Raw genomic sequence first — 16,552 nt, forward strand, 5'->3', positions numbered from 1 at the left:
AGGGATGGGAGGAAGGGAGAGAAGGAGGGGTAGGAGGGAAAGAGGGAGGGAGAGAGGGAGGGAGGGAGGGAGATAAAAAGGATGGGAAGAAGGGAGAGAGGGAGGAAAGAGAAACTGAGCTAAATGGAAGTTAAGTGACTTGCTTAGGATCACAAGCTAATAAGTATCTGAGGCCAGATCTGAATTCAGGTCTTCCTGGTTCTAGGCCCAGCAGTCTATCTACCATGCCACCAGTAACCTCTAAATTCTCTGCTCATGTGATCCAAAAGAAAGGCCTGAGCTGAATCCTATCCCTAGTCCTAAGGACTCTCTAGTAACAATGTCCAGAGGGAGAAAGAGCAATGAAAAGGAGAGGCCTAGAAGGAGTCCTTGGTGCCTGGGGGCAGGGGTGAACTGTAGGGAAGGGAAGGCTTCTGGAACAGGATTGGGAAGGGAATACCAAGATCAAGAGTTTTTCTGTGACTGATGGTTTTGCAAGTAGGGGTGTGAGTGGCATCCACACCAGACTCCCCACCATCACGTAGACCCTCCCTTTCACATCAATGACATTCTGGACACCATACAGGAATAGCAGGATCAGTTTTGTTACTCTGTTTCCATCTAAAGGGCATCTGTATTACAGCAGATGGGTCAGCTTACAATGCAGCTAGCTACCCCTTTGGGTCTCTGAGCACCACCTCTTTAACTAAGACCAAAGAGGCAGGGAGGACAAGCCCCAAACCTCCCAGCAGTCAAATGCACCTACCTATCTTGGTTGACTTTAACACGTCCTTGGAGGGTAGTTTCTTCTTTAATTCCCATAAGGCTTCAAGTAAGTTTTCCTGGGGTTGCCCTGGAAGCTCCAGCACACCTTTCCATCTTTTTATGTCTTCAACAACCACCACTCTCTGGGAAAGAGAAACATCATTTGGAAAATGGAATATTTTCATTAGAAAGACGTCTGCCTTCACCTGAGCTAATGGGGCTCTTACTGATAGGTGAATTATTGATTCTGACCTGAACCAAAGCCCAGTGTGTGGGATGGCCCAACTGATGGGTAATAGCTTAAGAGCAGGTCCTAGTTACTGCAAATCAAGAAGCGGGGGGCACTTAACAATGAGTGGAAGGGAAGAGGGGAAAGAGGGGGGAAGTTACCAGAGCAAGTCAACTCAAGAAGTGACACAAGGCTTTGTCTATGGGGGCCTTGAGGAAGAAGGACAGAGTAGCCCTAAAAAACCATCTACTCCCATTAAAAAAAAAGCTGTGTTTACCCAGCAATTCTTGAGGCCAACCCACAGCCCCCAAAGAAGCCTCCCTATAACACACCCAGCTGCTAACCAGTACAGACCCTGAGGCAGCCCGTTCCAAGCTGGGACAGCTCTTACTGAAAGGAAGTTCTCCCTGACACGAGGCCTAAAGCTCCCTCTTTGCTCTCCCCACCCTCTGCATGGCCTGGCCCTGCCCCCTAGGGTCAAGCAGCACCAGACTACTCCACAGGAGAGCCTGCTCTATCAAATCCCCCTGAGCCTCCTTGCTTCAGGTTAGACCTCCCTGTGGCAACCCCCAGTCTTTCTCCATTCGGGGTACCCTCCTCTGAACACTCTCTAGCTTACCAATGTCCAATGAGAGCATGGTTCTGGCAAGTGACACAAGTCTCCAGGAAGGTCTGATCAGGACAGAGGACAAGGTCCTCCTCATTGCAGGAAACTCCTAATGTCTCTACAATTCATTAGTGATCCAAGTTATGGGATCGAGCAGCTGACTCACCTAGAGCTTGTGTTCCCCTAAAGCCCCTAGACTTTCTTCTATTCGCCACCTAGCCACACTTCTCCATCTTATATTTGTAAAGTCAATTCTTTATTACCTAAGAGTTAAGATTTTTATATCTATTCCAAAGGAATGTTATTTGATTAGATTCGATTTAATAGTCTACTCTGTTGATAACAGCTTTAATAATAATAATACATAAATATAATGCCTACTTTTTTTAGGGGTACCCAGGGTGGCTCTAAGTCCCAGACTTATAGTCAGGAAGACCAGGGTTCAAATCTGGCCTCAGACACTTACTGTACTCAGACACTCATCTGTAAAATGGAGATACACTGAAGAAGGAAATGCCAAATCACTCCAGGATCTTTGCCATGAAAAATCATAGGGTCACTAAGAATCAAATGTGACTCAATGGCTGAACGACAATAGCAACACACATTTTTTTGATGCCAGGCACAGTTTTAAGTGCTTATAAATATCTCATTTAATCCTCACAACAATTCCAGGAGGTGTGGTGGTGTGGTGTTCCATTCTTTCAGATACTTTGTGACCCCTTTTGGGATTTTCTTGGCAAAGATACTAGAATAACTTGCTTTTTCCTTCTCAAGTATATCCCCATTTTATAGATGAGGAAATGAGACAAAAAGGGATTAAGTGACTTGCCCAAGGTCACCCAGCTAGTGAGTGTCTAAGGATGGATTTGAACTGGAAGATAAATCTTCCAGATTCGTTGCTTGGAGTACTATCCATTGTGCTACCCTGCTGCCAGGAGACCGGGATTGTTATTTTCTCTACTATTAAGGAAACTGAGGTAAATGTTAAATGAAACTTGCCCAGGGTCACACAGTTAGTAAGTGTCTGAGGCCAGATTTGAACTCAGTTCTTTCTGACTCCAAGTACAACTTTCCAGCCATTGCACTCTTTTGACAGCACCAATGGACTACCTTTAAGACTGTAAAATTTCAGGAAAAAAGATGATCTGTCAATATTGCAGGGAGTGAGTTTCCTCCCTAAAGAGCTCCTTATACCACTGAAATCACAGGTCCAAGATCAAACCCTTCTCAGCTTCAGTCCTGCCTCACTGTCTCATAGATGAATGATGGTGAGGGGGGCGATCAGGCTTCCCTCTCCTCCCCCCTCAAGGGTCATCTCACCAGCCCTTAGGGCATGCTTCTCCACCCCTTTCCACTACTGGACCCAGAATCAAATCCACACTGGTCAATCTCCTTCCCAAGAGTTCCACTTGCCATGCCTGGCATTTTCCAAGCCAAAACCGCCCTCTTTGGCCACCACTCCCTTATATAGGTTATCTCTTCTCTATTAAAATATAAGCTCCCAGAAGTCAGGAACAATCTGGATGTTGTACTACTATGTACTACTATGCACAGTGTTTGACACTTGGCAGGTGATTCATTATTTTCCTTTCTTCCTCCCTCCTCTTCCTTCCTTCCCTCCTCCCTCTCTTCCCTTCCTTCCCTTCCTTCCCTCCTCCCTCCCTCTCTTTCCTTCCCTTCCTTCTCCTTCTTCATTCCTCCTTTCCTTCCTTTCTTCCTCATTCCCTCTCTTCCTGACATTTCTGCAATACTTTAAGGCTGCCAAAGAACCTTAGACACTGATCTCTGATTTACTTTGGAGACTTCAGGCACATACATCTTGTCTCCCCATGGAGATGGAAGGGTGCCCACTGGCCCATGGGCTCTGCCTAAGCAGTGCAGTTCTGGCCAGTATAATGCATGCTTGCACACACAAGCAGAGGCTGCATAAACTCAGGGTGTCCCACTTCATCACTCCAGCCACAGCATAACAGGGCTAAAAAAGACCTTACAGATAGTCGAGCCTAACCATCTGGAACTAGAGATGATGAAATAAGCCCAGAGAAGTTGGGGGGTTTACCCAAGGTCACACTGCAAGTTAGAAACAAACCCTGACCTAAAGTCCAACCTAAAGCTTTTGTCCAACCAAACCACAGAACTTTCTTCCAGACACCAGGATCATCACAAATCCAACCCTATCATTTCAGAGATGAAGAGATGGCTCCCACAGGTAGAAAGTGGCTGAGGCATCTGCCTCCAGACCCAGATCTATATTATTTGGAGATTGCAGGGAGCTCAGTGATCAATTCCCTCATTTTACAAAAGAGGAATCAAAATCAGGAGAAAAGCAGACATCCTTCACACACACACACACACACACACACACACACGCACACACCCCTCTGCAGGTTCTGATGGCCAAGCCCAGCTCCTTTCCCCTCTGCTCTGTCTAAATATGCCCTATGGTCTTTCCAGGAAAAGGGCAATGTCACAAGTGAGAGCAAATAAACCCCCTGCCTGACAAAAGCAATGGTTTGTGCTGGACAGAGAAGCGAATGACACCCTCTGGTCCTACCTTTCTCAGCAGGTGAAGAATGCCCGAATGCCCCCTGCCCCCAGGATGTGGCAAGAGAAGGTGGGGACTGAAAGGCCTTCACAGCTGTCTAAGGTTATTTTACTGAGCCACCAACTGACCACCCACACATTTACCATGTTGAGTTTTTGTGCACACAGGACCCCACTGCCCTCTATTCGTGGCACAAGCCCTGATTAGGCACTTATTATGCACAGATCAAGGTGCAAGGGCAGGCCGGACGGGCACAGGGAGATACGAGCACAACTGAGGGCCAGGAGGAAGGCCTATGTGGGCGCAGATCACTCCTGCTGTACACCATGTAAAATGCACAGAAGGGAAAGCTCATCAGTGATGGGGAATCTGGGCAGCCCTCCTCTGGGGGAAAGCAGCCAAGTTAGGCTTCAGAGAACAGATGAAACTGTGTCAGGGTGTTAGAAGTTGGGGGGAAGGAGAAACAGCCAGCACAGAGGGATACTGTGGGTGAAAAGCCCCCTGCCCCCTTATATGTGGATTAGATTTTAATGTTAGCAGTAGTCTAATAATCATAATTGTAATTCTAAGAGTTAGCCCAAATCATGATTTCAGTAGGTTTTTGTGATTATTCTAGTGTAAGTATTAAGGTTTTGAATTAAGTAAATAACTGCTTTAGCACAGGCCCAGTGTCAGCCCCACCCTTCAAAGTTGCTATAGCATGCACTCTCCGCCTGGGGTTCGAAGCTGGTACCACCCAACACCACCCATTCTTACCTTTGCCACACTAGTCTAGGCTCCACTGTTCCCCGCTTTTCCATCAAGTACTTTCAAGTCATCACCAAGTGACTTCTTCTACCAATGAGAAGAATTTCCGGATCTATTTTTAACATGGCATTTTAAACTTGGTGTATGAGTTGTGATATTCTTTGGGGTATATAGGAAGGTCTCTCACAGTGCTGGGGGTCTTTTGGTCGTGACCTGAAGCCTGGCTTTATCGTGGGACCGGCCCTCCTACAATAAACCTATCTTCATGTATGGCTTGGAGACTTTGCTTATCATTTGCATTAGAAATTATGTGACAAGACCAGATCCTGGACCCAAGCAAAGGCATGGAGAGGGGTAATAAAAGAGAAAATATGTTCAGGAGGGAGACGGCCACCAGGGTCTCACAGGAAATGTCAGTATGGATTAGTTCGGAGCCTTCAACTGCATGTCTAATTGTGGGTGGCCAATCCAAAATCCACATTCAGAGTACCCCATTAATATCTGTAGATAGAGGGGCATGGATAGAGAGCCAGGCATGGAGTAAAAAGGACTTGAATTCAAATTTGGCCTCAAATACTTCCTAGCTGTATGACTCTGGGCAAGTCACTTAATCTTCTTTGCCTAGCCTTTGCTACTCTTTTGTCTTAGAATTGATCCTAAGACAGAAGGTACAGGTTATTTTTAAAAAAGAAGAAGAATCCCAGAGGTGGAGCTATAAGGGGCCTCCAAAGTCCTCCCATTCAACCCACACCTGACACCCTCGCATCCCCAGCCTTCCTCGGAGGCTTCAGAAGGCCCCACCACCTGCCCCATGGAGGCCTGTTACATTCAGGGAGAGATCTAAGACCTAGAAAATGTTTTCTTTCTATTTCCCATTTCTGTGCCTTTGGCACAATGGGGATTCATTTCATTGATTGCCTAGCAGTGTCTGGTACTTAATAAATGCTGACTGATTGCCTGATTTCCTCCGCTACAGTGTCCAGAGTCAGTATCGATGAGATCATAGATCCTCTTGGGTGGCTGAGTCAGTGGCATTTTCTGCCCCGGTGCCAGCCCTGGAAGTCTAACCCATCCTCTCTCTGCTGGCTATTCCTTCTACCTATCAGGGCAGAGGGTGGAATAGTCTGGGGATAGGCCAAAGGTCCAATGAGACATGCTTCCTGGTCTCAGGTTACTGATTGGCTGCAAAGGATGCACTGCAAACTATTAATCCCCTAAAACTGGATACAAGAAATAAGTCTGAAGGCTTTGGTCTCGTGGTGTCTGTCAGGCAATGACAATAAGTATTGGAATAAGTAGGCTGCCCACACAGAAGACCCTCCTCGGGGAAGACACGTGCTCTCAAAGGGCAAGGACAGCAGGATGAAGAGAGGAAGTTTTGCACAGGGCATTCCTACATTATACCTCATTTAACACTCACCACAGTGCCAGAAGATGGACAGCCACTACCAGGCCCAGTTTGCAGGCATTACTGATTTATACCCATAGTTACACAGTTGGTAAGGGTCCAAAGGTGGCCTAGAAGCCTGATCTCTAAAACGCTAATTGACTCTAAGGCCAGTTCTCAATCCACCAAGCCACACTGCCTCTTGCACATATATCAGTGTACCCCATGTACAACAACATGCAACCCTCCAGGACAATGAGCTGGTCCCACACTAGAGGGGGCTGTCAGATATGGCTGTCATCTCTCTTATTAGGATTGACATTTTCCTCTTCCCCAACAGAATGGAGAAAAGCTGTGGACTTCTAGTCATGGGACCATAAGAGTGAGAGCGGGAAGACGTAGATACACAGTATCATCGCATCTGACGACCTCCTCAACTCACTGATGGATGAGGAAAATGACACCTGAAGAGCTGAGGGAGATGCTCAGGGTCACAGGACAGAGCTGAGGTTCAAACCTGGATCCTTGGGCTATGAATCCAATGCTTTTTTTCCAGAAGGAAGCTACAAGTCTGGCCTCCAACACTGCCTCCCTTACTATGGGGGACCATGGGTAATTCTGAGCCTCTGTTTTTAAATGCAGAAACAGGAGAAAAAATCCTCACTTGCCCACAGGGCCCACTGCCCTGCTTTTCAGGACCTGAAAGACTATTACTGTGGCCTTGACCATACCTTCAGTTCAGAACAAGCACTGATCAAAGGCTGACCATATACTCTCCTGGGAGGCTACATACATACCTGGATAAATAAAGAGCTACATACATACCTGGATAAATAAAGAACCTACAAAAGCAATTCAAGGTCACTGAGAGGAGGGAGAGGAAGCCTACTAATAACTGGGGGAGGCAGGGGGAATCACAATCAGGAAAGGCCTCCTGAAGAGTGGCTGACCCCCTAAGCTTTACTTCAAGGAGTGGAGGGGAGCAGGGGGAGGGGAAAGTCCAGAGGCAAGGAAGCAGCAGATTCTAGACACAGAGAACCACCAGAACAAAACTCGGGAATGTCACAGAGAGTGTCCTGGAGTCACGCCAGGCCTAATGGAGGACAGAGCCTAAGGAGAAGAAGGCTCTAAAACAGCCCCCAAATGTCTGAGAGCTATAAATAGTAGGCTGAGAATCATATATTTTATCCACTACAGATAGTAAAATAGGGGCCTCTTGTGTTTGAGGACTATAAAGGTGACAGCTTGGAGAGGAGAAAGATTGAAAGGAGAAATCCTAACCAGAAGGCTCTTGTCATAGACTAGACAGGAGGTGACAAGAAGGGCAGGGAAGCAAGAGATGCCACAGAGGGAGAATCAACAAGACTTAGCAACAAATCAGACTGGACTTTTGATTCCAGCAGCCAAGATAGCAGAGTAAAGAACATTCCAAGCTTGCCCAAATCTACCTCCTACCTAACTACAAAAGAAAAAAATGCCTGAAAACAAATTCAGGAGTGAAAGAACCATCAAAAGACAGAGTGTTTCAACCAAGGGAAACATAGAAAGACAATAGGAAGGGCCTATCTTGCTGGGGTAAGAAGTGAGAGCAGTGGAATCAGCTGCTTGAGGAGTGGCCCAGTGTAGGCACACCCAGGGGAACCCTCAACAGAAGGAATAACCACCACTCACAACACCAGGGGGAGCTGGCAGCTGAGGAGCAGGATCCAGCTAAATCCAATGTACATGGCATCCCGGAAAACCCAGGGACAGTACTCCCTCCACCTCAGAAGTAGAACTGAGTCTCAACATATAAGCAAAATCATTAAAAAAAAAAAAAAAGTCCCTCCAAAATGAGCAAAAGACAAAGAAAAAAAGCCTGACCCTGGAAAACTATTTCAGCAAAAGGGAAGACCAAAATGCAAGCTCAGGAGAGAACAGAAATGCCAAAATGGAGCTCTGTGAACCCTCAAAGGTAAATGTGAAAGGACATCAGGCCTAAAATGAACTCCTGGAAGAGCTCCAAAGGGAGATTAAAAAAAAAAAAAACAAATAGTAAGAGACTTAGAAGAAAAATTAGAAAAAAATTTATAGAAAAAGTCAACAACTTAAGAGCAAAAACTCACTGAAGAAAATAGCTCCCTTAAAAAGCAAATACAAAACCTCAAATAACTCTTTAAAAATAGAAATACAAGGGCAGCTGGGTAGCTCAGTGGAATGAGAGCCAGGCCTAGAGACGGGAGGTTCTAGGTTCAAATCTGGCCTCAGCCACTTCTCAGCTGTGTGACCCTGGGCAAGTCACTTGACCCCCATTGCCTACCCTTACCACTCTTCTGCCTTGGAGCCAATACACAGTATTGACTCCAAGACGAAAGGAAAGGGTTTAAAAAAAAAATAGAAATACAAAGCCTCAAAGAAGAAAATGACTCCCTAAAAATTAGAATTAGACAAATGGGAACTAGTGATTCCATAAGACAGTAAGAAACAATGAAATAAATTCAAATGAACGAAAAAGAAGAAAATCTGAAATATCTCATTGAAAATACAATTAACCTGGAAAATTAATACAGGAGACATAGCTTAAGAATCAATGGACTAGGGCAGCTGGGTAGCTCAGTGGAGTGAGAGTCAGGCCTAGAGACGGGAGGTCCTAGGTTCAAACCTGGCCTCAGCCACTTCCCAGCTGTGTGACCCTGGGCAAGTCACTTGACCCCCATTGCCCACCCTTACCAATCTTCCACCTATGAGACAATACACTGAAGTACAAGGGTTAAAAAAAAAAAAAAGAATCAATGGACTACCTGAAAATAATTATTTTTAAAAAGCCTAGACACCATGCTTTAAGAAATTATCCTGGAGAACTGCCCTGATGTTTTTGAAGAAGAGGGGAAAATAGAAATTGAAAGACTCCCCTAATCTCTTCTGGAAAGAGAGCCCAAATTTTAAAATTAAAGAATTATTACAGCCAAACTCCCAGGCAAAGGAGAAAATACTGTAACCAGTCAGGAAAAAAACAATTCAAATACCATAAAACCACAATCAGGGTTACACAGGACATGGTAGCTTCTACATTAAGGTCCAAAACATGTGGAGTATGATATTCTCCAAGGCAAAGTGTTTAGGCCTACAAACCAAGAATCACCTACTCAGCAAAACTGAGCATAATACTCCAGGGGAAGAAATATACATTTAATGAAATGGAGGACTTCCAAGCATTCCTAAAAAAATGACCAGAGTTAAAAAGAAAATCTGATGGTCAAATCTGGTACTCAAGAGAAGCATAAAAAGATAAAAAGGAAAGAAAACACTTAAGGAACTTAATAGATTAAACTTAAACTGATCATATTCCTGCTTGGGAAAGCATTAACTAGAATCCTTGGAATATCTATGATATAAAAGATATTTACTCTTTTACTTGATAAGGTAATCAAAGGAACCAATGGGGTTAAAAATGACTGCATTACTTCATGAGGTGATAACTAAGATACTATTAAGATATATAAGGTAATAATTATCTATGATAGTTGAAGTACCTAAATTACTTAAGATACTTAAGATATAGAAAATACTTAAGAACTTTATTCATTTATTAAATAAAATTATTAATAAATTAATTTAAAAACAAATATATTTATTAAGGTGGTGAATAGAGCATACACAGAGAGCAGGGAGGAAGTTGAATATGATGGGATAATATCCAATAAAAACAAAACAAAACAAAATCAAAGATAAGAAAGAAGAATACCCTGGGAAAAGAGAAAAGGAGAGAAAAATAGGGGTAAATTATCTCACATGAAGAGGAGGGTAAGAATTAATACAATGGAGGGAAAGATGGGGTGAGGGGGTGACAGGCAATGCTTGAACCTTATTCTCATAGGAATTGGCAAAAAGTGACATCTGTACTCAGTTAGCTATTGAAACCCATCTTACCCTATAGAGAAGTAAAGGGGGAAGAGAGAATGGTGATCCATTCAACCTAAATTGGGAAATTTGGAAAAAAGAAGGGTTGTAGAAGAAATGGAATGAGCTCCATTTTGGCTCGGCTACATTTGGGCAACCTATGGGTCATGCAGGTAAAGATGTCCAGCAAGATTAGAGCTCAAGAGAGAGAAGATGGCTATGATTGACTTCAGAAGAGTTCAGTGTTGGCTTGGCTGATTACAATACTTCCACAGCCATATTCAAGCAACCCTGGGTAAGGATTCCCTCACTCCTTATGTCTCACCTTCAGAGATTCAAGAGTGGCTTGCTTGTAAACCTTTTCTCCAGAATCTTTCTTTTGAGGGCTGTTGTGAACCAGAGGTTTCCGAATGACAAATTTATCCATTTCCAGGAAGCTCCACTGGATCAGAAAGGAAGCTGTCCTCTACAACCTATCAAATAATAACAGAGCAGTGGGTGAGAGATAGTTGACTATGCAAAGGCATAAAGACCCCTCAAATTTGTTACCACTAATCTCCATCATTTCACATTTCTACAGAATTGTATGACTTAATTAGCACTTTCTTCACCCCTGAGAGGTAGATAGCTCAAGTACTAGTGTCATGGCTCTGACACTTACTATAGGAAGACTATAAACAAGTCACTTTCCCCTGTAAGCTTCAGTTTCCTCATCTCTAAGATGGAGGTAGTGATACTGGTACCACCACTTATCTCATGATAGCTCATCATATAAAAATGAGAACATTGGTACAGAGAAGACATTATTTACATACATATACATACTTTTGAAAGATGAGGAAATTCAACTGCAACAGCATGAAAATTTATCCAGCGGACACAGTAAGGATAGAGCAGAACAGGAAGCCGAACTCAGGTATCCTGACACTGATGCCAGTTTTCTTTCCATCCTACCAAAGGCTCAAATGAGATCATGTTCTACATGGCACCCTTTCTAAAGCTAAATGAACAAGAGAGGATCACGGCCCTTCAGAGCTCTGGGTCCCAGCGCTTAGATTTACAAAAGCCTAATTCCTCACTGAACTCAGTAGGAGTATCTATTCCTATTACACAAAGGAAGGAAGGAAACAAGCATTTCTTAAGTGCCTATTAAGTGCCAGGAACTGTGCTAAGAGCTTTATCTCATTTGATTCTCACAACAACCCCCAGAGGTAAGTGCTATTATTATCCCCATTTTAAAGTTAAGAAAACTGAGGCAGACAGATTAAGTGACTTGCCTAAGGTCATCTAACTAGATGGTGCCTCAGGCCAGATGTGAACTTAGGTCTGTCCTGACTCGAGCTTCCTATGGGGAGAAGATTTACAAAAAAAGTTTTCAACATCATCAAGGTGAACTGGATAATATGACAATTCATGCCTCCATCAAGAACACTAATCATGCCAAAGATACCATTCACCCTTGAGAGGGAAAAATGTCTTTTGGCTCCTCCTAATGACACCCCCTACACATACTCACTAAATATTCCCAGCACAGGGTTGTGGCCAAGTAGAGAAGTAATATACCCATTTTAGAGGTGAAAGCCCTGAGGTTTAATTGACTTCCCTAAATTCATAGATCTATCTAGTAAATGGATTCAGACTGTAACAAGCAAAAGGTGAAATGGCTGAGGATACATAGGTTTGACATTCCAAACATATTGCTTTATTAAGCAATGCATGCTAACTACCCAACAAATCAGGACCAGGCCCCTTCCCCCAGGTGGGGGGTGGGGAAATATACAAAGAGACAGACTTTTATACTTTAAGAACAATCAAGAAAATAAAACCAATTAATTAAAAGGAAATAATACATTAAGTAATCAAATTTCTAATTAGATGAAAAATCAGGGGTTTTTCAAGTTGAAAGAGGAAGAATAAAACAAGTACAAGTCCCCAATTTCAGGAAAAGAAGCATCCCATTCCGTGTCCTTGAAAAATCAAAGAAACAAGGAAATAACTGGTTGATCATTATGGGGGACAGTTTTCAGATAAGACATATAGACTGCTTTAGATGTACAATTATGAGAAACTCTTTACATCAGTCTTGGGATCTGACTGCATTTCTGATCACCAAGACCCAAGTCTTTGGTAAGGGTCTCTAAACAGTAGTATAGGTGGTCCAATTTCTCTAGGTTTGAACAATGCAGTAAGATTTTCTCCCAGTTCCCAAAATTGAATAAAGTTTTCTCACAGGCCAGAATTTGGACATAATTGAACAGAAAGGGAACTGAGCTAGCTCCAGAACTGTCATAAGATGGAGTCAATGTTGTTCACTTAATTCCTACAGTTAATTGCTTGCTGTCAATTTCTCAATTTCTCACAAACACATTTCTACACTGTTTCCACTACCAGAAAATCACAAAGGGCATTTGGACAACAATCCCATCTCCATTAGGGTTCAAGTAATATGAAATAAGTCATAGTGGAGGCAGCACTGGGAGTGGTGTCAGGAAGAGTTCAAATCCTGCCTCACTTTTTTTTTTTGGCTAAGTCTTCTGTGACTTTTTACTGGCTATCCTCCATGCTTAGAATACTCTCCTTCCTCATCTATTTCCTGACCTCCTTGGCTTCTCTCAAGTCTTAGCTAAAATCTCACCTTCCGCAATAGGTCTTCCTGATCTCCTTTAAGTGACTTCTCCACATCAATTTCACAGTACACAGAGCACTAGGCCTGGAACCAGAAGACCTAAGTTCAACCTGACTGTCAACTTGACCATGCACTCAGGGCTGGGCAAGTCACTTAACTTGTCACTTAAGCCTTGATTTCCTCATCAGTAAAAGGGGAATAATAGCCCTCTCATGGGCTTATATGAGAATAGGATTATATGAGATCCTATTCATTAAGTATCTAGTAAACCTTAAAGCACTAGATGATCATTTCTCCATAAGATACTGCTTGCATATTGTTATTAGACTGAGAGATCCTTGAGGGCAGAACAGGTTTTTTCCTTTCTTTGTCCTCCTCTTAGTCCTTAGTATGAAATGCCTGCCACATAGTGAGCTCTTGATAAATGCTTGCTGATTGGGTATCACTTCTGGGTAAGGTCTCCTCTGAAGTGTTTCCTTATCTGTAAAGTGAGGATAGTAACAGCACCTACCTCCCAGGGTTCTTATGAGGTTCAAACTAGATAATATTTAGTTAAGTTTTTGTTTGGGGGATTCTTTTTTTTTAATGAAAGAATTCCAGAAATTTATTTAACAGACAGTAAGAAAAACAAATGAGGATTTTCCCATTTCTGTTTATCAAAAGAGTAAAAAGGATGTATACAAGTCAAGTATCCCAAATCTCCAAGTCATGTCATTGCTGTCCGAGGAAAGAAGACATGGGATCATCTGGCTGCTTGCATTTCATCCTAAATGCCTGCATTTCCCCTTCTGTAGGTTCCTGAACACCATAACATGCTTTTCTAAGGCCTCTTCCTCTCATCTAGCCACGTGATCCAGCTAACATGGAGGAAGCAGGTCTCCTTAGCATTTAATGCCTTTTCAGTTTCTCATGTTTCTTCTTTTCTTCACTCTGTCTGAACTATTCTTCCTGTGTTTTTCTTCTCTTCTTTTGTTTCTCTTGGTGAAACTCCATCAGTGTTTTTGGTCTGCTCATTTGCTCTTCTCTCATGGCATCATCAGGAACATATTCATCTGCATTAGCAATTTTCTTCCCAGTTTCTCCAATATAGTGGGAAAATCTGGCCAAGGAATTACAGCACTCATACCTTCTTTCCAATAGGAGCCCCAGATATGTGTATTACTATTGATCTTGACATCCTCTTCATACTTAGAGCAGACAATAGCTTGCTCTTATCCTTTGAAAATTGATCCATGTCTTTAATATTCCACTCTTCTTCTGTTTAAGCTAAGAGTAACTCAGAAGGGGGTATATCCAAGTGTTCTTTAGCTCCAGGTTTCTCTAGGATATTTTCTTTGTTGTTCTTTGAAATCATTTTTCTTGAATTTGAATAATTTATATAGCAACTCCAGTTTGTTGGATCTAATTGGAGATGAACTTTAGACCCTCTGTCATAAGCTTCCCAGGAAACAACTATATTTGTGACATTGAAACTGTATCTCCAGTGTATTTAATGAAATTGTTTCCTGCCTAACTTCATCAAGATTCTTTCCTGCATTGGCATAGGGAATCTCATTTCTTCTTGTTTTGGGGATCATAGTAGGCAGAATTGGGATCTAAATTTTGCAAGTATTTGTACTTAGCAATGTCTTCTTGAATCCTGAGATTATGGACCCTATAATTAATCTTTTGGAGTCACAATTCTGTCCAGGCATATCAATGTCATTTATATACTTATCTTAATCCTCATCTTCACTATTATGGTTTCTTTTCACCTGAGAATTTGGTTTCTCTCCCCACTGATGTTTTGGTGAATTCACTTGTTCCATTAACTTTCCTGAAGCTAATTCTTCTTGTAGCTTCTGTAGCATTCAGTTTAGCTACATTGACTTTGGCATACTCTTCCACACTCAGGTATGTTTCTCTGAGTTGTAGCCAATCCACCTATCCCTTTTACCATTACAGTCAAACATTGCTGAGGTAGGCTATATTCATCTGGTACTACCCTCGTTCCTATGAATTTGGTCCCAATACTCCAAAGTCTCTCAAAGCAGTCATCTTTGGTGTGGATCCGAGCCACACGATCTTCACAAGCTCCTTTATGGTATTTTGCAGCCTCTCTATTCTCCTTTACACCCACCTTGGACCACTCTCTGGATGAATTGTGCCCTTTTTGTTTCTCAGGCTGAGGTCCCTGATACTTCAAAATTGGTCCTTTCGAGGGATTTCTATACCATGGCACAGAGATGTGCTGGGGAATATGAGGGCTGATATCTTTTCCTTCCTCATCTACTTCACCTTTTTCTGTTTTTCAGCTCCTTCTTTCTCCAGTCTTCCCTAGTCATTTTCTTTGATTTGTCCAAACTCAGCACATAGATTCCCCTGGGGCTGGAGGACTTCGGCAGCTGACATGGTCCCGCAGTTGCCACCGAGATGAGGAAGAATTTGTTTCTCCAAACTAGGTAATGTTAATAAGGGGCTTTGCAAACGCTAAATAACTGTTTGTTGTTAAAGGGGTTCCCTCCGCACCTGGCTGCTACTAATCGGACCACCGGCAGCCAACCACTACTCCTCCCCGCCCCCAACTGATATCAAAGCAACAAGCAGCCAATCACCTCTGAGAGTCGGGTGGCCTAGTAACGAGCAAGCCAATCACTCTAACCACCCGGCAAGAAAAAACAAGCAGTCACCTGTAGAAGCCAACGGGCCTTAGCAACGGGCGGCCAATCATTTTGGGAGTCAAAGGTCAAAAACAACGGATAGCCAATCCCCTACGGCCTCGATCTCCTCACGCCCGCCCTTCCCCTCCCAGGACTCGAGAGTGTCTAGTCTCCGCCGACTGACCTCCCTCTTGTCCTCTCGCCTCCCCAAGGACTCACCTCCCTCAGCTCAGGCTGACTCACCAGAGAAGCAGTTCTGGCGCGCGAGCCAGCCACTAGCTCCAGAAACTCTCGCTCTCTCCGTCCTGTGCCGGATCCGGAAGCAAAGACGATCGCACTTCCTTCTGGGCCGTGTAGTTCAGGCTGGGACGGAGGCCCCGCCTCTCCTTGGGGCCGCCCAGGGCAGAGCGGACTCCACTGTCCAGCGTGCCCCGCGGCGGCCTGGAGCTGTGGATCTCGCGAGACTGGCTTGGTAAGGAAGTTCGTTAGGAAGAGGGAGGCGGCCGCGGTTTATAAGGAGGCCCTGGAGGGCGGGGCGGAGGCGGGACTGCGGAGCGGAAGCGGCCTTGGCACCGGAAGGAGGCGGAGGGAAGAAGAACCAGAAGGAGGAGGAGGAGGAGGAGGAAGAAAAACAGCCACCTTTGGAGGAGGAGGCGGAGGCGGCCGCTGTGACCGAGGGGACGAGACAAGATGGCGGCGCTGGGGGCGCCCCGGGCCCCGCGGCTCCCGAGGTCTCAGCTCCTGCTGCTCCCGCTGCTGCTGGCCGCAGCGCTGAGCCTTCCCCGGGCCGCCGGGGCCGCTTCGGCCGAGGCCTTCGACTCAGTGCTGGGCGACACGGCGTCCTGCCACCGGGCCTGCCAGATGACTTACCCTCTTCACACATATCCCAAGGTAGGCCCAGCCTGCGGCCGCCTCCCCCCTCCCCGAGGACAACTCCCTACCCTTTTCCGCCATTCTCTCCCGGCTTCCCTCTATCTCGAAGGGGTCTCCTTCCCCCCCCTTTCTCTTCCTTCTCTCACCTCTTTCCTCTTGTCCCTCCCACTCTTCCTGGCCCCCCATTGACTCCTCCTCCTAATGCCCTCCCCCTTGCTGGTCGATCCCACCACCCCCCCGCCCCAGGGTGCCCCCTTCACCCTGCAGCCGCGC

General features: G+C 44.6%; 2 protein-coding genes and 1 pseudogene across 3 annotated transcripts in view; 1 reads left to right on the forward strand and 2 right to left on the reverse strand.

Moving 5' to 3' along the window:
- The window catches only part of TCEANC2 (transcription elongation factor A N-terminal and central domain containing 2), a 42,755-nt gene extending 27,629 nt beyond the window's left edge, over positions 1-15,126 (reverse strand). Inside the window, exons 1-3 of the mRNA XM_044673879.1 lie at positions 15,045-15,126; positions 10,467-10,614; positions 746-887 (exon numbers count right to left, since the gene is read on the reverse strand). Of these exons, the coding sequence (XP_044529814.1) occupies positions 746-887; positions 10,467-10,568 (244 nt within the window). The 5' untranslated portion in view covers positions 10,569-10,614; positions 15,045-15,126. The remainder of the gene's footprint in view (positions 1-745; positions 888-10,466; positions 10,615-15,044) is intronic.
- Positions 13,479-15,477, reverse strand: LOC123245800 (annotated as a pseudogene).
- Positions 15,478-16,069: 592 nt separating this feature from the next.
- TMEM59 (transmembrane protein 59) overlaps positions 16,070-16,552 on the forward strand; it is a 33,941-nt gene continuing 33,458 nt past the window's right edge. The window contains exon 1 of one of the 2 annotated variants that reach the window (XM_044671699.1): positions 16,070-16,297. In XM_044671699.1, coding sequence (XP_044527634.1) covers positions 16,097-16,297 — 201 coding nt within the window. In that variant the 5' untranslated portion in view covers positions 16,070-16,096. The remainder of the gene's footprint in view (positions 16,298-16,552) is intronic. The other variant, XM_044671700.1, reaches the window with a different exon arrangement.

This window comes from Gracilinanus agilis, chromosome 4 (assembly GCF_016433145.1).
Source record: "Gracilinanus agilis isolate LMUSP501 chromosome 4, AgileGrace, whole genome shotgun sequence".
Taxonomy (NCBI): domain Eukaryota; kingdom Metazoa; phylum Chordata; class Mammalia; order Didelphimorphia; family Didelphidae; genus Gracilinanus; species Gracilinanus agilis.